We start from the raw sequence: 23,320 nt of genomic DNA on the forward strand, positions 1-23,320 counted from the left end.
GTGCCTTTCCTCCTGCAAACTAGGGCGCTTCCTCCAGCCTTGTGGTGAAATTTGCCGACACAGACAAAGAAAGGACCCTCCGGCGCATGCAGCAGATGGTGGGACAACTGGGGATCCTCACGCCTTCCTTTGCGCTGCCCTTCACCCCGTACAGCACATATGCTCAGGCCGTGAGTATCTGCCTGGACGCGAGGCAGCAGAGGGAGGGCTGGGGGGGTGTGTGAATCCGGGGTGCATGTTTCTGTGTGCCTGCGTTCAGCAGGGCACCCGTCACGACATGGCTGTAAGAACGGAAGAAGAGCAACATGGGAAGGATTGTGGAATTGGGATATAAAATTTGCAGCATGTTATGCCAACCTAGCAGTTCGAAAGCACGTCATGTGCAAGTAGATAAATAGGTACCGCTCCGGCGGGAAGGTAAACGGCGTTTCCGTGCGCTGCTCTGGTTCGCCAGAAGTGGCTTAGTCATGCTGGCCACATGACCCGGAAGCTGTACGCCGGCTCCCTCGGCCAGTAAAGCGAGATGAGCGCCGCAACCCCCGAGTCGGTCACGACTGGACCTAATGGTCAGGAGTCCCTTTACCCTTTACCTTTATGGTCTAAGACAACGGTTCTCAACCTGTGGGTCCCCAGATGTTGTTGGACTACAATTCCCATCATCCCTGAGCTCTGGCCTTGCTAGCTAGGGGGGAGTTGTAGTTCAACAACATCTGGGGACTCACAGGTTGAGAAAGGGTGGACGGGTAGGCAAACTAAGGCCCGGGGGTCGGATCAGGCCCAATCGCCTTCTCAATCCGGCCCGTGGATGGTCCGGGAATCAGCGTGTTTTTACATAAGTAGAATGTGTCCTTTTATTTCAAATGCATCTCTGGGTTATTTGTGGGGCATAGGAATTCGTTCATATATATATATATATATAGTCTGGCCCTCCACAAGGTCTGAGGGACAGTGGATTGGCCCCCTGCCTGGCTTAGCCTGGTTTAGATTTAGAGTGTGTTTGCAGGCTTTTTCAATGGTGTTTCCCAATAGGCACGACTTCACTAACACACAAAGCAACCTCTGCATCACTGGAGACTTGCCTACATTTTTCTTTTCTTTTCTCAGCTAATGCAGCAGCAGACTGTCCTCTCGGCATCTCATGGAAGCTTCGTCAGCCCAAGCATCACTTTCTCCCCCTGCCACATCCAGCAAATCGGCACCGTCAGCCTAAATGGCTTGCCAGCCACTCCTGTTGCACAAACCTCAGGTGCGTATCCTTGGTATCAGGGGTGGGGAAGTTTTCCCAGCCTGGGGGCCACCCTGCCTCCTGGGCAAGCCAGAGGGAAAAGGGGACAGAGCAGCCAACGTGATTTTTGCCTTTGTACTGTTGTAAACAAAATCTGCCCTTCTTCCCTGATGGGGTATCCATATAGAGTCCTTACCTGGGTTCCCTATTGGTAGGAGAAAATAACAGAGGCCAACCAGAGAATATTGAGAAGCAAAGCAGCTCGTAAGCTTGATCTTTATTGATCTGTTGCAACAGGGTGCTCCCCTCAAACGCAGGAAAGGAGGAGGGCCCCAAACAAAGGTGTGCCCCCCCTTATATAGACATTTTAAATCCCCTGCCCTGGAGCTCAAGACCACCCCTCCATTCATCATACATACATCACAGAAGGGGTGTGGCCCAAGACCACCCCCCAGAAACATCATATCCACATCACAGAAAAGGTGGTCTACAACAGAAATTTGAGTGTGTTGTTGTTTTTCCTGGCTGGCAGGTTTTCTAATAATCTGATTGCCTTTCCTGGTAGTCTGGCCATTCCTTTTGAAATAGTGATTACTTAATTCCTGTGACAATGGGTAGGTTCTTTCACCCCCTCCCTCCTTGCAGAGAAAACATTTGGTCAGCTTGGGAGTCAAAATGGTTTCAGGGAGTCAAAATAGTTTCAAGAAGGTCTTCCAGTGCTGCTCCAGACATTGGTGCATTTATGAACATTTATTATACGTATATGACCTTAAAATTCTATTACAGTACGCTCCCCTCCCTCGGCCCCAGCTGCCTAATGACAGGGCTGGCCTAATGAGAGATGCAAGCCAAATCTAGTAGGTTTGTACTTCTCCACTATATGACCAGCACTGATCCAACAAACTTTAATATTTGAGGCCTTCCCAAAGTAAAGGAAGGATTGGACTCTGATAATAAAATACACACAGAGGCTTGAACCAGCAAGACTCTGGGAGGAGTGCGTATAATAATAATTCCTGTCCACGCTCCGGCCCAGGTCGTTTTATTCACAAAAGAACTTTTTACACAGTGTACAGGAGAGCCAATCAGATTTCCTCCAAGCATTTAAAAAAAACCCATGTGGGGACAAAGTCAAACTACGAAAAGCTAATTTAAGCATGCATACTTCTGGGGTAATTAAAACAGGACTAAAAAGGAGGAATGCATTTAGCAAACCCGGAGGTCATAAACAAGCAATAAAGGAAGAAAGGATGAGTGGTATTTACCATCTCCTGGAAGGATGGCAGTATATACCATATTCTTGTGAACCCTCTTCCTGGCCCTAAGATCTATCTAAAGATTTTTTTTTATAAGATATTTATTGACATTTCAACATATTACAAAAATAAAAAAGAAGAATAAAAAGAAAAAGAAAATACAAAATAAAGACAGTTAAAAACAGATCAGTCTTTCCACATCTTATCTTTCATTTGCTTGTTTCCCTGACCTCCTCACACCTCCCTTTCTTTTATTCCAGTTCTGTTAGTTAATTCAGCAAATCCTTTCCCTCTTTGATTTTATCTTAATCTTTTATCTTAATATATTATAGCTTTAGATTATCACCTGTTAACAATCCATTTTTTCATATTCCTTTATAACATTGCTGCTAAAAACCACTTGACTTCAATCTAACATCATTCTAACATTCATTAATTTTGCAGTATTTCTGTAAATAGTCTTTAAATTTCTTCCAATCTTCTTCCACCGACTCTTCTCCCTGGTCTCGGATTCTGCCGGTCATTTCCGCCAATTCCATATAGTCCATCACCTTCATCTGCCATTCTTCCAGGGTGGGTAAATCTTGTGTCTTCCAGATCTATCTAAAGATTAAACTACATCAAAGCTAACCATCATCTTTATGACCCAGGATGCCGGATGCAGCAACTGGGCTGCGTACGTGACTTGTCAAGCAGAGCGAAATGGGCAGTAGAGGAAATGGCCAGAGATGCGGAGGGTTGTGGGATTTGATCAGAAATTATTGTCAATGAATCGAACCCAGTCAATGCCATGCTTTCATGGCGGACACAATGGCTTGATGCATATTTTATAATTCCTCATAGTAATCCCATCTGAACCCAACTCTCTGGATATTTGCACTCCTACATTATTTTCCACAATCCAGATGGAGGCGGATTGCCGGTTAATTTTATATTTTCTGCCATGCATGGTAGAGAATGCAGAACTTCAGACAGGTAAATGTTCCGACCTGGTACAACAACAACAACAACAACAACAACAACAACAACAATAATAATAATTTATTTGTACCCCAGCCACTCTGGGTGGCTTCCAACAAAGATGAAAAATACACTAAAATGTCACATATTAAAAACTTCCCTGAACAGGGCTGCCTTCAGATGTCTTCTGAATGTCAGGTAGTTGTTTATCGCTTTGACATCTGATGGGAGGGCGTTCCACAGGGCGGGTGCCACCACCGAGAAGGCCCTCTGCCTGGTTCCCTGTAACTTGGCCTCTCGCCAGCTCCTCTCCTTTGTTTCTCCCTGGAGAGCTAGTTCAATGGAAAGAGTATCTGTTTTTGCATGCAGATAGTCCTGGGTTCGATTCCTGACGGCCCTGGTTGAAAAGCGTGTGCGAAAGGTGCCACTCAGTGTAAACAGTAGACGAACAAGCACTTGGTGTAAGGATGCTTCTGAGGGGGGAAGGCACATCTGGATGCACGGAGGGGCAGGCTCCAATGCTGTCCCCAGAGCTGTTTAAAGGGTACAATATGGGCATGTCTTTAACATCTTACATTAAAAACCTGACAGTACCAAACTATCGAAGGCTTTTCACCAAAGCCAGACTAAACGTCTTTCCTTCTGCAGTGTTGAGAGGAGTTCCCTACCAAGACAGACTTTGCTCGTGTGCTCAAGACATCGATTCCCTAAAACATATTTTGTTGCACTGTGCAAAATATGAGCAAGCCAGGGCTGAACTGATACTACCCTTGCTGGTGCCTTTCCCGGGAAAATCAGAGGCTCACTATGTCAGGTTCCTATTGGAAGACCGGACAACGCTAGAACAGTGGCAAAGTTTTTATCGGTGGTTGCAAGAACCAATGATACCTATATTCTTTTTTTTTTTTTAAATGATATTTATTCCAATTTTAACAAATACAGAAAAATTTGAAAAGAACAAAATACAGTAAAAATAAAGAAAGAAACAAGAATAAAAAAATTAAAAAGTACATAAAAACCACACCTCCACCCCACCCACAAGAGAAAAAAAAAACATTTAAAAAAAGAAACCCTTCCATTTTTCACAATTCCATCCTTCAATGACTTGTTTCCTCGACCTCCTCCCACCTCCCTTTTTGTATTCCAGTTAATAATTAAATCAGCAAATTCTTTCCATCCTTCACTGCTTACTCACTTATTTATCTTAAACCATTTAGACCTTATCCTCCCATCAATATCTAAAAAATTATCTATACTCCAATCTAATAAAAAAAAGAGAAAGAAAACCTTAAATCTTATGCCCTTAAATCCTAAAATCTCAATGATCCCTATGTTCTGAACAAAATGCTTGTTTAACCTGGAGGTAGGCTGTATGAATTGTGTATTGCTTTGTAATGATTTGCTGGGTCTCTGGACCGTAATAAAGATGGTTGTTGTTGTTAAAAGGAAAGTTACACCCACCCGCTTTTCTGCCTCTGATCTGCAGGGTTACACTCGCCTCCTCTCTTGGGCACGACTGCCATCCCGGGACTGGTGGCCCCCATCACCAACAGCTTTGCAGGAGTGGTCCCCATTCCGAGCAGCCATCCCACCTTGGAGGCCGTTTATACAAATGGGCTTCTTCCCTGCACAGGTAGGAAAGGTGGGGTGCTGGGAAACAGGCACAGAGAGGAAGATACGGATGTGCAGCCTATGCTCCTTCCAGATGATGGTGGACTCCAACTCTCATCTCTCCCGACTACCATCTTCAGTAAACCTGCTCATTCTAGTCCTCAAGGTTCTGAGTTGGTTGCTGGCTGTTTCGTTCTGATGTCTGTTTTGAGCAACGGTTCAAAATGCTGTTGCGACTCCCAATTTCCACTCCCAACTCCAATTCATTATTATTTTTTTAGCTCGTTCACATTTTAGGACTTCCCTTCTTCTCAACAGGTCCGTTCCTTTAGAAAAATAAAATAAGATCTCTCCTCTTTTAGCCCAGAACCCATCGGTAGCAGAGACTCTGCACCCAGCCTTCACCGGAGTCCAGCAGTATGCAGGTACCGTGTGCATGAGAGTGGAACTTGACCTGGGGAATACACACATTTTTCTAAGGCTGGTGAAGCGTTATAGATTATATTCTAATTTCAAGATTTGCGTATGGCATTGATCAGGGCCAGAGGGGACAGCAAGGATGAAGGGCCGTTTCAAAATATGTAGAACGACTCGCCTTAAGCTCACTGCTTTTGAAACTTACAGAATTACAGTGGTACCTGAATCTGTATGTTAGTAGCTTTATTTGTTGGTTTTTCCTTTCCTTAATTTGATTATTTTATTTGTTTGTGTGTTTTTTTAAAATGCAAACTGTATATAGTATTAGGCTGGATTTATTGACAGCGTTTTGCTCTGATTTGAGGCATTTCGCATTTTGATTTCCGATCAACGAAATTTGAAGAAAGAAAAATATGTTTTGAAAAACCAAAATACATGAAAAATAATCAAATGACTGCTCTGTCTCCCCTTTCTTTCCCCGCTCAGCTGTCTACCCAGCCACCACCATCACCCCGGTCGCTCAGCCCATCCCTCAGCCCCTTCCAATAATCCAGCAGCAGCAACGAGAAGGTTAGTCGTCTTCTGCTGATGGGAGGGCATAGTTTTGTAGCCTTATTAGACTTTACCGATTGGTAGGGTGAGCGTTGCTCCCAGAACAGGGAGGAAGGAGTCAAATGACACTGAGGTTTGGTTCAGAGAAAGAGTTTATTCTGCTCTCCGGATAGCAGAAGGCACTTGCGTGGTCAGTCCACAGCAAGTCCAAAGAAATGAGAGATTCCATGCAGTATATATAACCTCCAGGCACCCTCTCCCCCCTTCCCCAGGAATCCAGACACGTAAGCTCATACACGTAAGTTGACAGCACAGATGTTCCTGCTCCTGTACTCTTGACCATAAAAGGGTGTTCCTGTAATCCTTATCTTGGGGTAAGAAGGTCACCAACTCTAAGAGCACTCCTGGCGCCGTTCCTGGGGGGCTGACAAGGTCTGTGCGTCAGTGTAGTCAGGATGTAAGATAAGACCCAAATGTGTCATCCCTGCTCCACTTTGGAACTGGCAAGGCCATTCATTAGGCGTCATGACTGATAAAGGAAAGAGCTTTGTTTATACAGCTGTGTTTTTGTTATACATTTGCTCAAGAGCTCAAGTTAAGGGTTTTTAACTAATGCACCCTTGGAGAAGGAAAAATGGGATTTGGGGGGCCCGTTTCAGATTGACTGCACAGTCAGGTTTTTAGATTTGGGAAACCCATTCCTTCAGTTTGCTGGAAATTGCTTGTAGGAGGACCACTTGGATTCCTTCATGGTGGCCAGAGGTTTCCCCACCCGCCCTTAGTGGGATACAAGCTAAAGAATGCAACAGGCTTGTGGTCACTCAAGGGTGTTTCCTTGCTGAACGGGGGGCATTTGAACCCAAGGCCTCCCTGCTCCTAGTCTGATGCTCTAACCACTATGCAATGCTGCCTCTTTGACCACAGGTCCCGAAGGATGCAACCTTTTCATCTACCACCTCCCTCAGGAGTTTGGCGACAACGAACTCATGCAGATGTTCCTTCCCTTTGGGAACATCATCTCCTCCAAAGTTTTCATGGATCGTGCAACAAACCAGAGCAAATGTTTCGGTGAGCGATCAAGGGTTATTGTTGGTTTTTGAATGTCTGATGTAGATTTTTCCAATTCCGTTGTTCTGTATGGGACAATGACAATAATGATCATCATATCGTATCATGTCGTATCTTTGCCTCCCCCTTTTGTTCAGGCTTTGTGAGTTTCGACAACCCATCCAGTGCCCAGACAGCCATCCAGGCTATGAATGGGTTCCAGATCGGGATGAAAAGATTGAAGGTGCAATTGAAGCGACCTAAGGATGCCAGCCACCCCTACTGAACTGTGCGTCCCTGCGATGGAAACTGCAGTCCCGCAGTACGTAAATGAAAGGATGTCACGGAGTCCGGAAAGCTCCAGCCAAAGGGCAACCAAAGCTATACAATGGACCGAAAGAACTCCCCTCAGTGGAAAAATTGCAGCGTTTGGGCAAGGCTCCCTCTGAGAGTAGTAGGGATCCTCTCTTTCTCACCCGCCAGCCATGGGGCACCTCCAGGGCTTTGGACCCCATGGATCTGAATCAGGGCTGGATGAACCAATAAGCAAAATAAATACAGTGGTACCTCGCAAGACGAATGCCTCGCAAGACAAAAAACTTGCAAGACGAGTTGCTTGTTTTTCGAGTTGCTTCGCAAGACGAATTTCCCTATGGGCTTGCTGGTCTTGGCTGGGGAGGGCGGGGTATAAATAAAATTTATTATTATTATTAAGGCAGGGTGGGGGCCTGATCTCCACTAGGTATAGACGCCAGATTAGTTTTGAGGATCTGATCAAAAAGGAGGAGGGGAAAGAAAAATTCAAATAAAGTGGAAGTATACAAAAATAAGCATCATCTTCCATCTTACCGTAGGCTTCATTTCATTTTGAAAAAATGAAATTCCAGTTCACCATTCATTATTGTTTTATATTTTGAATTAGATATGTATGGGGTACCAAAATATTTTAAGTGCTTGCAGCCTCTAATGGTTTCGATCCCTGATCTGATCTGAACGCACACGCCCCCCCCCCCATGCACAATGCTGTATTTTATCATATGGGGGGGGGGGGGACGACAACAGGTGTGTGACTTCGGCAACTTTGCATTCCAACCTCTCTCTCTCTCTTCTTCTCCTTTAGGTGAAGCTAAGTATCCCCTCTTCCAGTTGATTTCGTTCTTTCGTTTTAAAGAAGGGACCCCCCCCCCCGAACAATTCCCCACCTTCCTTGGGCGGAGTGGGGGGTGCAGGCGGAAGCCCACGACAACAAACCAACCCAGCCAACATCCAGCAACAACGACAACACCTTTCACAACGTCCTCCTGAAAGGATTCACAGGGTGTGCGACGGGGAATTCAGCACCACGGACAGCTACCCCCCAGTTAGCCAATGGACCAACCTGAAGACTTGGTTGCATCGTTTTTAACAGCCGGCTTTCTAATTTAAACCGTGTTGTGTATATAAATAGAAGAGAGAGAAAGAGAAAGAGAGAAATATATATATATAAGGATATATAAATATATATTACAGCAACTCTATTTTTTTTAAAACGTTCGGAAGAAGAAGAGAAAAAGAAAAACCACAGGACCAAATTTTTCTTCCTTTCTACGGCGGGTGAGTCGACAGATAGTGCCTGTTCCTCGAATGGCGTCGGAAAGGGCCTGGGTCTTTTCCCCCACCCCCCAAGAGCTCTGCCGGGTGCAAAAGGAGAAGCTTTTTCCGCCTTGGCGTCCGGGACGGAGTGCGGACGAAGGGCCAGGGGACGGGGGACTCGTTCGGATGCTAGGGCGCGTCTCTGAAGAAGGCTCCGCAAATGAGGGCAGGTAGATGAAGTGCCTTCGCGGCGGCATTTCCGTGGCTGCGCCGAAACGGAAAGAGGAAAGAGCGCAGCGGGGCGAGGCTGGGGGGGGAGGCTCTCCTCCTCGCCCCCTTCCTCAACAGCCAAATATTCCTGATCACATGGAGGGCTAACTGTTTAAAAAAGAAGAAGAAAGGAAAGGAACCTATTGATAAGGGTTACAACACTGCCTCCAGCAACAGACTTGAATTTTATTTTATTTTTTACTGTTCTGCAGATAGCCGATGTTTCCAGCGTGTCCGAGTGTGTGTGTGTGAACTGGCTAACCCAAGAAGATGCAAGCAAAATATTATTGCAGAAGAGTTCTCTCTTCAGGGGAACAAATCAAACAGTATGCAACTGATACACGTATCTGTGTGTGTGTGTGTGTGTGTGTGTGTGTAGATATACATATATATATATGCATTGCAGAGGGTTATTCCTACATTGGACTATTCAGCTCTATGATTCTGTATACACAACACAGCTTAGAGACTTTGCACAGCCCAAAGGCATGGCTGATTCTTGGGAACAGAGATCTGGAACGCCAGCCCCCCACCTCCCCACCCAATAGCACACTGCCTTTCCAGACCCTCTTCCCACTTCCCATTCTATCTGCATTCAACCATTCCAACCCCCCCCCCCCCAAAAAAAATATCTGTTGTGCATTGATTGATCAGACCAAAACCTCATCTGCCCAGTGGACTGGTTCTGACAGTGTGCAGCCTAAGAGCACTCACAAGCAGCAGGGCATGAAAAGACTTGCTTACACACACAAAAAACTCCCTTTGGTTGCTGAGAGGTAGACTGCCCCTATCTTTGGAGGTTTTGTTTTTTCAAATTTTTTTATTGATTTTCCAAATTTTTTAAAAACAAATCTCAACCTTATTTAAACTAAACTTAGAATCATTGTTAAGTGACTTCCTCGTATCCCCCTGGTTGAATTTCAGTGTACAGGAGAAACTCGAAAAATTAGAATATCGTGGAAAAGTTCCTTTATTTCACTAATTCAACTTCAAAGGTGAAACTAATATATGAGATCGACTCGTGACATGCACAGCGATATATGTGAAGCCTTGATTTGTTGTCATTGAGATGATCATGGTGTACAGCTGATGAAAACCCCAAATTAACAATCTCAGAAAATTAGAATATTCAAGGAAATCAGCAAAACAAGGATTGCAAACTGAGCAAGACTGGACCTCTGAGAAGTAGAAGCCTATCTTGCTTTGCAGGTCATGAGTCGATCTCATATATTAGTTTCACCTTTTAAGTTGAATTACTGAAATCAAGGAACTTTCCCACGATATTCTAATTTTTCAAGTTTCACCTGTATATCATTTTAACGGTTTTCAAAACCGTTATTCTTATAAAATTAACTTAATTGCTTAACATCTTTTTTCCCCCTTTCCAGTTCATCATTAAACATATTAATTCATCACATTACATATTTAAACCCTAAGCCTATCTGCTATTTGCAAGCTTCTCCCATTAATTTGCCTTTGGAGGTTCTGTTTGGCTGCCATGTCCACAAAAGCTGCTTATTGATCCTCCCGTGAATTTGTTTCATTCTTAGAGGGGACGGTGGCAGGACAAATTGCCCCTTCCCTGTGTTTATTAACCGCCCTTCAAATTGTCTTAATTGCAGGGGTGGGGCATTCAGAATTGGTTTTCTTGCAACAAAGAGTCCTGTTGGATGGTGTGTTCTTAGCTGCCAACCGGCTGCATCTAAGTGCATCTCTGTTGCAGGGGCCACTGGAGGGCCTGGCAGGGCCTTGTTGCCATCAGCCCCCTCCCCAGTTGGAGGTAGAAATGCTTCTGAAAACTGGTTGCTGGAAACCACAGGAGGGGAGAGTTTCTCTTGTGCTCGAATTCCACTTGTAGGCTTCCCACAAGTATCTGTGAGAACAGGATGTTGAAATTATTATTATTATTATTATTATTATTATTATTATTATTATTATTATTACCTGCATTGCAGGGGGTTGGTCTAGATGACCCATGAGACCCCTTCCATCTCTACAATTCTCTATATTTGTATCCCCCCCCCCCAAAAAAATTGGGATTTCAGGGCAGCTTGCAACATGTTAATAACATCATTATAGCATACAATTGAATTAAAAGCAAAGCTGGTTTAAAGAGAACGGAATGTGTGCCAAACCAGCATTGAAATTCAGGTTGCCTTGAGAGCAGCCTGCTATTCTGCATTGACTAGGTGTGCCACTGGCCTAATAATAATAATAATAATAATAATAATAATAATAATTTATTTATACCCCACCCATCTGGCTGGGTTTCCCCAGTCACTCTGGGCGACTTCCAACCGAATATTAAAAACAATACAGCGTCAGACATTTAAAAACTTCCGTAAACAGTTGTCTTTTAAAAGTAAAATAGTTGTTTATTGCCTTGACATCTGCTGCGAGGGCATTCCACAGGGCAGGCGCCACCACCAAGAAGGCCCTCTGCCTGGTTCCCTGTAACCTCACTTCTCGCAATGAGGGAACCGCCAGAAGGCCCTTGGCGGTGGAGACGCTCCTTCAGGTATACTGGACAGAGGCCGTTTAGGGCTTTCAAGGTCAGCACTAACACTTTGAATTGTGCTCAGAAACGTATTGGGAGCCAATTTGGGCCTTTGAGGACCGGTGTTATATGGTCTCAGTGGCCGCTACCAGTAACCAGTCTGGCTGCCACATTCTGGATTAATTGCAGTTTCCGAGTCACCTTCAAAAGCAGCCCCACGTAGAGCGCATTGTCTGTCCCAGGGGTTTTCTCAACCACCCCTTTCCCCAGGCTGTGGAGTCCTTTAACCCTGTCCCACCCCGTCTCTGTTTCCACCCCCCATTACCCCATTGCTGTGGGGACAGACGGATATCTGGGGCCCTTCAGCTATGGCTGAACCTCCAACTCGCATCAGTCCCAGACTCCTTTGTGGAGTTTGTCACCCAGAAACATCTGTATCTCCCCAGGCTGCTACCCCTTCCTTACCCAGAAGCCCAAGCTCTGTTTCCCTGGCTCTGACTTATTATCGTTGTTTATTTATTTCATTTATATGCCCCCTTTATCTTCCAATGATCTCTAGGTGGGGCAAAAGGTCCCGTCCCCCCCGTTTCATCCTCCGTGAGCTCCATGACTGAGTGGGGGATTCGAACTCTGCTCTTCCAGCTCCAACGCTCTAACCATTAGGCCACACTTCCTCCCTAGATTCATCCCACCCATTACCTCCGCTCTCAGCCACCCTTCCACCACCACCCCAACCCCCACCCTCGATCCCGGGCGTATATCAGATTTTAAAGCACATTTTAAAACACTCACACCCAACAGCTTAGCTTCGGTGGCAGAGGAGCCAAATATGCCAAGGGTAGCGATTTGACCAAAAAAAATGTATCTTTTTAAACATAGAGATATATCTATATATATATGTATATGTATTGCTACACATGATCTCCTGCGGCAGGCTAGTCTGAAATATGCCAGAATTTTACTATATACTTAAACATTCCTGTTTGTGTGTGTGTGTGTGTGAGAGAGAGAGAGAATCTATGGGTCTCCAAAAGTTGTTGAACTACAATTCCCATCATCCTTGACTACTTCCCCTGCTGGCTACTGGGAGTTGGAGTCCAGCGCCATCTGGAAGGGCACAGAGAGTCCCCACCCCGGCCTAAAGCAGCATTGCGAGTGGGGGCAACCTGGTGTCAGAAGTGGGCATGATCCCGCAGCGGTGACTGGCAATATGCCAAGGCAAGCCAGCCTGTGCTCAACAGCTGGCTATCTAACAAGCAAATTCAGGGCTTCTTCTGTCCATGTAGAGGTGTGTTTTTTTAAGAAAAGATATCCCAACCACATTCCGTATTTTTTGCTCTATGAGACTCACTTCTCCCCTCCTAAAAAGTAAGGGGAAATGTGTGTGCGTCTTATGGAGCGAATGCAGGCTGCGCAGCTATCCCAGAAGCCAGAACAGCAAGAGGGATTGCTGCTTTCACTGCGCAGCGATCCCTCTTGCTCTTCTGGCTTCTGAGATTCAGAATATATTTTTTTCTTGTTTTCCTCCTCCAAAAACGAGGTGCGTCTTGTGGTCTGGTGCGTCTTATAGAGCGAAAAATACGGTATGTTCCACCCCAAGTATTCTTAATGATTATCAGTCTCTTTGCTTGCAAAGCGGACTTACAACGCAGTCCATGAACATTAAATTCCAATCAACGAAACCTAAAAAGGAACGCATCTTTTCCACTCAAAGGCACAACTGCCCCATGAAAAGAGGCCACAAATACTTGAAAACCTTCCGCTTCAGGAAAAAGGTGAAAAAGTAAAGCTAACAGAGGGAAATGATGTCAGGTGAGCAAGCAGGGAGCCACCGTCGAATTGGAGTCAGATTCTTGCCAGCCTTGCAAAGGGTAAAGGATGATGAGAGGTGTAGTCCCAAAAGATATCTTGAGGGCTCCCTGTTGCCAAGCCCAGGGGTTTAACGGAGGCACCCTAGCTTTGAGGCTGGGGTCTTAGGCATCTAATAGGGGCCAAACAGAACATAATAATAATGCTGATTTTATTATTTCTATGCTGCCCACCTGACTGGGATGCCCCAGCCACTCTGAATTGTGGGAAGGAACCCACTGCATAAAAGCCCACCAGCAATGGTGTGCCTTACAACAAGCAGTCACCATTTAAACGCCCCCTCAACACGGGACACGGGTGGCGCTGTGGTCTAAACCACAGAGCCTAGGGCTTGCCGATCAGAAGGTCGGCGGTTCGAATCCCTGCGACGGGGTGAGCTCCTGTTGCTCAGTCCCTGCTCCTGCCAACCTAGCAGTTCGAAAGCACGTCAAAGTGCAAGTAGATAAATAGGTACCGCTCCGGTGGGAAGGTAAACGGTGTTTCCGTGCGCTGCTCTGGTTCGCCAGAAGCGGCTTAGTCCTGCTGGCCACATGACCCGGAAGCTGTACGCCGTCTCCCTCGGCCAATAAAGCGAGATGAGCGCCAACCCCAGAGTCGGTCACGACTGGACCTAACGGTCAGGGGTCCCTTTACCTTTACCTTTATATACAATCGTACATTGGATCCTGAACACCTTGGTATTCAGACGTTTTGGCTCCTGAACACCGCAAACCCGGAAGTGAGTGTTTCGTTTTGTGAACATTCTTTGGAACCTGAACGCCTGACGGGGCTTCTGATTGGCTGCAGTAGCTTCCCGCAGCCAATCAGAAGCCGCGCTCTGGTTTCCGAACATTTTGGAAGTCGAACGGACTTCCGGAATGGATTCTGTTCGACTTCCAAGGTACGACTGTCAAAGTGTCATTCCCTCCACCTTCCCACAACTGGTTGGCATGACTGAAGCTTCCCAAAAATGCCTCAAGGTCTGTTCAGTTTTGGGTTGTTGTTATTGCTGTTTTTCCCTATCAAGCAGGAGGCATAAATTTTATTTATTTATTTATCTATTTATTTACTTAAAAAACAACAATTAAATAAATATCATGCACCGGATGGGGAAATGAAAAGGGCAACAGCTCCCAGAACTGTGCAAAAGGGAAACTGAAATTGAATTGAAATAATTTATGGTCACTTGTACAACTTGTATAGAAAGTGCCGGCCAGGGTGTGAATCATCCCTGAGAATTTACCTCACTCTCCTGAGGCAACGTTCTTCCTCAGTGTCATCCAGCGGATTCACGGGACAGCCCATAATATCTCGTGCTGTATTCACCACCCTCTGTAGGCACTTCCTATCGGTTGATATCAAACCAGCGTCCCACACCGTGATGCAGTATGAAAGGACACTTTCTGTTGCGGACCGGTAGAAGGAGGTCATCAAATGTTGATTGACATCGTTCTTTTGCAATACTCTGAGGAGATGGAGTCTCCGTTGGGCTTTCTTAACCACCTGGGTTGCACTGATTTTCCAAGCAAGGTCTTCACTGAGATAAACTCCTGGGAATTTAAAGGATTTAAATTTAAAGGATTGTGTAAAAAAAAAAAAAAGACGAGCATTCCGGAGAGTGCGTCCGGGCTCTGCGTTCGAAACGCATGCTCTCCTTGTTAACAACAGCCTTCTCCCCACTTTCAGATGCATTTGAACTAGATAAGAGAGCCTTCGCCTGAAAGCACCATGTTCACTGAAGAGGCATAGCTGCGCTGTTAGACTCAGAGCAAGGCAACTCATTCTCCCTGGCACCCCGCCCTTGCCGTGCCCCAATTGAGGGCATCTCCCCAGGAGCGTATGCCATTGAATTGGACAATAAGTGGGAGTGTGTAGGATTGCAGACCGGGTGTGGCACTTGCGGCGTAACAGAGGGGAGGAGAAACTTTGGCTCGCCAGATGTTGAGGCCCTTTGCCCCAGCCATTGGGCATGCTGGCTGAAACTGGCAGTGGCGTAGCACAAGGCAAGTAATTTGCACCCCCTAACCCGTGGATTTGCGCCCCCTAACCTGTGGATTTACACCCCCTACCCCTAACCCCCAGATGTTGCGCCCGGTGCGGCCGGCCCCCCCTGCACCCCCCACGCTACGCCACTGGAAACTGGTGGCAGCTGAAACTGACCCTCTGGAGGGTCACAGTCTCCCCTCTCCCCTGTGTATTTATAAAGTCTGGGCACGAATAATTCGGTCCACACACCTTGCCAGCCTCCTCTGAAAGTCCAGCAAATTCGTTTTTTTAAAAATCACCCCCACCAAAAAAAAAGGGGTAAAATTAAAAAAAGCATTTTAAGCACACACGCTTTCCAATGAACAGATGGTTCGTGGGAGAGTTGTGTATAACTTGGAAGGTGGAAGCTTCCCTTCTTTTCTACTGTCGGAGCCTTATTAAAAAATTGCAGCTGCATTTAACAGCTTTTTAAATTTTAATTTTTTAAAAAAGTTGGCTTTTTCAAATAGAAGCAGGCTTCAGGCTAGTGCACTCTGGTGGCTGCAGAGGGCAGGCTGAGCCTCAGGAGTAGGCTTCTTGAGAATCTTGATTTCTTTTTTTAAAAAAAGCAAAGAAACAGAGCAAGCTTCTAGCCCCTATTGTTTCCAAGGTGTTCTTGAGATCACATGGGCAAGGCCTGGCAAAGTCTCAGGAGCCAGTTCCAGCGTAGTTTGGTGGTGTGGGAGAGACAGCACTTTACAGAGTGATCCTAGGTGTGTGCATTTACTCAGAAGTAAAACACACACACACACACACACACTCTTTGGCTGGAGTTTCCTTCTAGGAAAAGTGCCCGTTCAGGATTTCCGCTTTGCCTCCTCGCCCCTCAGAGCAAAATATGCAAAACAGCTTTAAACATTGCAAAAATTACCTATGCAAACAGCAACAACTAAGGGAGGGGAGGGGAGAAGCCTCAGGCAGCTTGCAAAGTCTCTGCACCCCCCCCCCAACAGAACCCAGCTTCTCATGGGGTCAAAATTGCAAAAGCAGTTTAGGGCACCTTACCCCCCACTGGCCTCGTTGATTTTTCAGGGCTGGCATAACGGAGCACTCAGGAGCCTGAGGAACTGTGAAGTCCCATTGCTCACTGGACAAGACCTCTGCTCTCCCAGCCTCAGTTTTTCCATCTGCAAAATTGGGATAATATACTTCTGGCGCAAGAGGCTTTGCCAGTGGAATTGCCTCCCTCTGCCAAGGAACCAAACTGCCCTCTTTTGCTTTTCGGGAAACGCCCATTCCAAAGGAACTGGTCTCTGCCCCCTTTTTGGGCAGAGGATAACAGGAAGCAGCTTTGCACCCAATCAGATCTCTGTTGCATCCAGTGGATCCCCAGGGTTTCACTAACCTGGAGAGCAGCTGCTACCCACCTTCCCATAGAAATAAAAGTACGACTCTCGTCCTCATCGCTCTGAGGCCAACTTAAATAGGACACTGCCTTAAACCGAGTCAGGACATCGGTATTGTTTACACTGGCCTGCAGCACCGCTCTAGGATTTCAGGAAGGGGTCTCTCCCAGTGAAGATGCCAGGACTTGAACTCGGAACCTCTTGCATGCAAAGCAGGTGTTCAGCCACTAAATTACAGGGTCCTGTCAGGCATGCACCCAAAGCTAGTCGCTGGTTTAGTATCTGGTACAGCAGAGCATCCGAGGGAGACAAAAGCTGCAATCCTCACACTTGATTCACTAGATTCAATGGGACTTAGTCCCGGGGAGGTCTGCCCTGTTAGGCATTGCCTAGGATTTTCACCACTGCCCACAAATTTGCACATATGGCCGGATACAAATCAAGAAGTAATGGCTCTAGTTCAAACAGAAATGCATCTCATTCCAGGGCTGGATCTACACTGATTTAAAAAAACACAACAAACCGCTATAGAAAAATAAAAGCTATAAAAGCTCTCGATGCAAAATCCCTTTGGTGACGGATCGCTGCTCTGCAGCGGCATCTAGTGTCACATGTTTACAAAACATACCGTATTTTTTGCTCTATAAGACTCACTTTTTCCCTCCTAAAAAGTAAGGGGAAATGTGTGTGCGTCTTATGGAGCGAATGCAGGTTGCGCAGCTATCCCAGAAGCCAGAACAGCAAGAGGGATTGCTGCTTTCACTGCGCAGCGATCCCTCTTGCTGTTCTGGCTTCTGAGATTCAGAATATTTTTTTTCTTGTTTTTGTCCTCCAAAAACGAGGTGCGTCTTTTGGTCTGGTGCGTCTTATAGAGCGAAAAATACGGTGATTGTCGAGTGTAGCTGAGTCCCAGGTGTGTAGCACCTTCTCCTTTTGTCCCTTTTTAGGATTCTTCATCTTCAAACTAAACTTTGGCCAGGCACAGTCCTCTAACAGAGATCGGTCCTCTCTAAGTACGAAGCCCTGCCTCCTTCGCCCCAGGAAGTGTATCGGGTCTGGAGGCTTTCGATGCAACCTTTTGCAGGTCTACTCAGAGGTAAGCCCCAAGCAGCACAGCGGGGTGTTGCTTCTGAGGAGGACAGGCACAGGGTCGGTCTGAACAGCTGCCACCCTCAGCCCACTTCCCTCTTGAGGACTGTGCTGAGCTCAGTGGCACTTACTTCCGAGTAGAGCGGTGCCTAAGGTTGCGCTGTCATTTATGGGCCTCAATCTTGCCTTAGCAAACCAGTATTCTCTTCGTCCTCCGATATCTGCAACGTGCAGAGAGGGAATTAATACTGCCCCGCTTTAAAGGGTTGTCGTTAAGGGTGAAATAATGCCCACAAGGCGCTTTGGATGCAAAAAAAACCAACAACACAGAACACCGAAATGAAATTCCCTGCGTTACTGAAAAGCCAACGCCGTTTTCCAAGTCGGCCGCCAAAGAGCCCGTTCGCAGGACAAACATTGGGTTTGCCCAGGCCCACTTCAACAAAGCCAAGGAAATTCCAGGCAGGGCTGACATCTCAAGTCGCTAGATCTCATCGAGGAGGAATTTCCAAGTTCTGCCGCGGGCTCCATCAGAATTGCCTACCGCTTTTCCAGAGCTTTGGGAGGTGTGTGTGTGTGTGTGTGTGTGTGTGTGGCACCTCTCGGAACAGAGGGAGCGTACGGAGGGTGCATGGAACAGCGTGAACGATTTGTGAGTTGTTGTTTTTCTAAAGTCCACGTTTACAGCTGTAAATACAGGTTTTTTTAATACTTAAAAACCATCAATTCCGTATGTGATTTGTACAATGTCGTTCTATTTCTGCTATGGAGTGGTTTCATGATGGCTGAACCTTAATTTTGAACTTGAAAAAGAAATATATATATATTTAAATATATATATATATATATAAATATAAATATATACCTATAACCCCCACCTGCCAACCACATTCCTTCTCTCCACCTTAAAAGGACATTTTGAAGTACTGTGTGAAATTAAGAGGGGAGGGGGGGTATCCTAGCCCTCCTCCTCCCCGTTCACCCCCCACCCCCCAACTTCCCCATTGAGAATTACTGCTGCAAGAATTTCCGATGTTTGCAGGTGAAATCATGCCAATAGACTTGAGTGTCCAGCAACTTGCTGTGGTCTTAAGAATCTTATGACTTTTATTGAATAATAAAAAAAACAAAAAAACCAAGCAAATGGAATTTATTTGAATAAACAGGGAGTCTCAATTGCTTCAGGTGAAAGACATTTATTTTTCGCTTGAGAGAGTGTTGCTGTGTTTTGATTTCCCCCTTTGTTGTTGTTTAGTTTTGTCCGCCTCTTCGTGACCCCCTGGACCAGGCCCTCCTGTCTTCCACTGCCTCCCGCAGTTTGGTCAAACTCATGCTGGCAGCTTCGAGAACGCTGTCCAACCATCTTGTCCTCTGTCGTCCCCTTCTCCTTGTGCCCTCCATCTTTCCCAGCATCAGGGTCTTTCCCAGGGAGTCTTCTCTTCTCATGAGGTGGCCAAAGTCTTGGAGCCTCGGCTTCAGGATCTGTCCTTCCAGTGAGCACTCAGGGCTGATTTCCTTCAGAATGGATCGGTTTGATCTTCTTGATTTCTCCTTAGAAGAGTTCAAAGAAAAGGTGTGCAGAGAGGGGGATTAAATTCAGTTTGCAGTTTCTGGAACCCTGCAAGAACCGAAATGCAACCATCCTTTGAAAATCTGCACGTTATCCGAGTAATTCAATGCTAAATTTTCCAGCCAAATAATGTGTGCAAAATTGCACAAAGTAGAGGAGAAAGTGTGCGTTAAAATGCAAATTTCAGTGAAGACAGCATACCAAAAGGATGTTATGGAAACTGAGAACCACAATAAATGGATCTGTTCCATTTAACCCAGCACCGCATTTTCAACAGTGACCGGGTACCTCCAGGAAGGCCACAAACAGGGCACGAGAGGCCTCCGTCATTGCTGCTCCTGGCATCCTATGGTAGAGTGCCTCTGTACCTGGAGGCTCTACATGCCAGGGTTTACAGACTTAGAATCATAGAATCATAGAGTTGGAAGAGACCACCAGGGCCATCGAGTCCAACCCCCTGCCAAGCAGGAAACACCATCAGAGCACTCCTGACATATGGTTGTCAAGCCTCTGCTTAAAGACCTCCAAAGAAGGAGACTCCACCACACTCCTTGGCAGCAAATTCCACTGTCAAACAGCTCTTACTGTCAGGAAGTTCTTCCTAATGTTGAGGTGGAATCTTCTTTCTTGTAGTTTGGATCCATTGCTCCGTGTCCGCTTCTCTGGAGCAGCAGAAAACAACCTTTCTCCCTCCTCTATGTGACATCCTTTTATATATTTGAACATGGCTATCATATCACCCCTTAACCTCCTCTTCTCCAGGCTAAACATGCCCAGCTCCCTTAGCCGTTCCTCAGAAGGCATCGTTTCCAGGCCTTTGACCATTTTGGATCCTTCAAAGGCTTGCAGGATCCAGCATCTTTTTGTGTGTGTTTACTAGAACCCGAGTCCACTGATCAGAGTTGCCCAGGGGCAGGGAATGACTCAGGGTGGAGGTGGTGTGTTTGGGGGGTAAATGTAAAATTAAGGACCGCAGCGCCTCTGTGTACTTTCTCAGCTGACAGTCGCACCCTGGTGGATTTTCGTGAGGATTTGTGGTCTGATACAGATTTAAATGGGGACGCGGGTGGCGCTGTGGGTTAAAGCCTCAGTGCCTAGGGCTTGCCGATCGAAAGGTCGGCAGTTCAAATCCCCGCGGCGGGGTGCGCTCCCGCTGTTCGGTCCCAGCGCCTGCCAACCTAGCAGTTTGAAAGCACTCTCGGGTGCAAGTAGATAAATAGGGACCGCTTACTAGCAGGAAGGCAAACGGCATTTCCATGTGCTGCGCTGGCTCGCCAGAGCAGCTTCGTCACGCTGGCCACGTGACCCGGAAGTGAGTGAGATGGGCGCACAACCCTAGAGTCTGTCAAGACTAGCCCGTATGGGCAGGGGTACCTTTACCTTTTTACAGATTTAAATACGCAAAGCCAATGGAGAACGCGCAGAAGCGAAACACAACCATTCACCCACAAGGGATGTTTTGAGCATGTTTTGAGCAATGTACCCTACATTGGGTGCCCTACAGAAAATCCATCAGGCACCAATCTGTCTTGAGGGACAACAGAGGGTGCCTTTGGCAGTGAAGCATTACAGTGGTACCTCTAGATACGAACGGGATCCGTTCCACAGCCCCGTTCGCATCTAGAGGTAAACGTAACTAGCGTCTGTGCGTCTGCGTATGCGTGTGACGTCATTTTGAGCGTCTGCGCATGCGCAAGTGGCAAAACCCAGAAGTAATGCGCTCTGTTGCCGAGGAGCGCAACTCGAATGCGCTCAACTCGAGGCATATTTAACCCGAGGTATGACTGTAGTGAGGGACGCGGGTGGCGCTATGGGTTAAACCACAGAGCCTAGGACTTGCCGATCAGAAGGTCGGTGGTTCAAATCCCCGCGACGGGGTGAGCTCCCGTTGCTCGGTCCCTGCTCCTGCCAACCTCCTGACATATGGTTGTCAAGCCTCTGCTTAAAGACCTCCAAAGAAGGAGACTCCACCACACTCCTTGGCAGCAAATTCCACTGTCAAACAGCTCTTACTGTCAGGAAGTTCTTCCTAATGTTTTGGTGGAATCTTCTTTCTTGTAGCGGACACGGAGCAATGGATCCAAACTACAAGAAGGTATGACTGTAATGAGGGACGCGGGTGACACTGCGGGTTAAACCACAGAGCCTAGGGCTCTGAAGGTCGGTGGTTCAAATCCCCGCGACGGGGTGAGCGCCCGTTGCTCGGTCCCTGCTCCTGCCAACCTAGCAGTTCGAAAGCACCTCAAAGTGCAAGTAGATAAATAGGTACCACTCTGGCAGGAAGGTAAACGGCATTTCCGTGCACTGCTCTGGTTCGCCAGGAGCGGCTTAGTCATGCTGGCCACATGACCCGGAAGCTGTACGCCGGCTCCCTTGGCCAATAAAGTGAGATGAGCGCCGCAACCCCAGAGTCGGCCACGACTGGACCTGATGGTCAGGGGTCCCTTTACCTTTACCTTATGACTGTAGTGACCTTCCTGGGGCACAGACCATGGCCAGGTGTCTGGAGGTCCTGAGCTGCCAAGACAACAAGACCCCCCCCCCTCGGATTTGCTGATGTGGTCCAAAGGAAAAGCAGAACAAGACGCTGGGCACCAGCTTGGCTGGAAGGAGGAGTGCAAAGCGCCTTAGGGACTGCGTTGTAGATTTGTGTAAGGTTTACTCCTGAGTCTTATCTTCTCCCGAAGATATCCTGCAAGACAGTGGAGGTTTGGGATCAGAGTTTTCCTTCTTCTAGATGGGCTCCCTTCGCAGGTGGATGAACCCCAACTGCCCATCGCTTCCCTCTGCAGCACAGGCAGAAACCGCCTTCTTGACCGTTGGACCCATTTTTGGTCTCGTCCGCTCTGTCCGCCAGAGCCTGTCTTCACATGCAGGGGAAACCCCTAACTCACTGAGGGCTTGAGACCCATTGGCTCCCCTCACCTGGTTTAGCCAGCCAGTCAAAGCCGTTCCCATGATTGTCTGGCCCCCCAGAAGGTCTGAGGGACAGTGGACCAGTCCCCTGCTGGAAAAGTTTGCTGTGTTTGCATTTTCCTCCTCCCTCCCCCTCTCATTTTCCTTGTCTGTTGTGTCTTTAAATAAAGAAAAAAGACCACAAGCCTTTTAGACTGCAGGAGCTGTCTGGCCCCCCAGAAGGTCTGAGGGACAGTGGACCAGCCCCCTGCTGAAAAAGTTTGCTGTGTTTGCATTTTCCTCCTCCCTCCTCCTCTCATTTTCCTTGTGTGATGTGTCTTTAAATAAAGAAAAAAGACCACAAGCCTTTTAGACTGCAGGAGCTGCCTTGCCCCCCAGAAGTTCTGAGGGACAGTGGACCAGTCCCCTGCTGAAAAAGTTTGCTGTGTTTGCATTTTCCTCCTCCCTCCTCCTCTCATTTTCCTTGTCTGTTGTGTCTTTAAATAAAGAAAAAAGACCACAAGCCTTTTAGACTGCAGGAGCTGCCTTGCCACTGACCTTTGCAAACCACTCTGGGAGTCTCCTCCCCCCCCCCTTTTGCTAGAAAACCAGGGCAAAATTATTATAAGACAACTAATACAATGAACACGCTTATCCACTGTGCCCAATGGGATTGTGCTCTCCGTTGGCATTTGATTCGTGGGTGCCGATGAATTGCAATTTGCAAATCCCAGCATTCCAATTCTTCTCAATATGCCAGGAAACGGTTATGTTCCCTAATAAAACAAAGGCTGCCAAGGCATCTAAAAATAATCGCAGCCGATCCTATAAAATGGCTGTTTAAGTGCAGAGGAAAGGACCGAAAAGAAACCTTTCAAATGTGCTAATTTGAAATAATAATAAACTCGTGGGCTGCAAACCAAGAGTTAGGAATGTACATGTCAGGTGTGAGAAATGTATTTTTTAAAAAATCCAGTTTTAAATATATTGCTCTAGCTGCTATTCCTGACAGCCACAAGGTGGCGGCAGCTGTGCGCTATCTGGCCTCCCAGTGGAAATTTCTAGAAGAGTGTTGGAGGAGCTCCTTCCACGGAGATTTTTGTCTCTGTGCTGTGCTGCATGTGAATCGGGCTGGATTCT

At 46.8% G+C, this 23,320-nt stretch overlaps 1 protein-coding gene and 1 long non-coding RNA gene across 3 annotated transcripts in view; one reads left to right on the forward strand and one right to left on the reverse strand.

The window, feature by feature from the left end:
- The window catches only part of CELF5 (CUGBP Elav-like family member 5), a 72,522-nt gene extending 62,993 nt beyond the window's left edge, over window positions 1-9,529 (forward strand). For both annotated transcript variants that reach the window (XM_083421702.1, XM_083421703.1), the window contains exons 6-13: window positions 24-170; window positions 1,105-1,246; window positions 4,928-5,074; window positions 5,415-5,477; window positions 5,956-6,039; window positions 6,946-7,089; window positions 7,227-7,390; window positions 8,189-9,529. In XM_083421702.1, coding sequence (XP_083277828.1) covers window positions 24-170; window positions 1,105-1,246; window positions 4,928-5,074; window positions 5,415-5,477; window positions 5,956-6,039; window positions 6,946-7,089; window positions 7,227-7,354 — 855 coding nt within the window. In that variant the 3' untranslated portion in view covers window positions 7,355-7,390; window positions 8,189-9,529. The remainder of the gene's footprint in view (window positions 1-23; window positions 171-1,104; window positions 1,247-4,927; window positions 5,075-5,414; window positions 5,478-5,955; window positions 6,040-6,945; window positions 7,090-7,226; window positions 7,391-8,188) is intronic.
- The window catches only part of LOC310668653, a 169,316-nt gene that overhangs the window by 140,694 nt on the left and 5,302 nt on the right, over window positions 1-23,320 (reverse strand). The gene's annotated exons all lie outside the window — the stretch shown is intronic.

Source organism: Podarcis tiliguerta, assembly GCF_965153285.1.
Source record: "Podarcis tiliguerta genome assembly, chromosome: 18".
NCBI classification, from domain to species: Eukaryota; Metazoa; Chordata; class Lepidosauria; order Squamata; family Lacertidae; genus Podarcis; species Podarcis tiliguerta.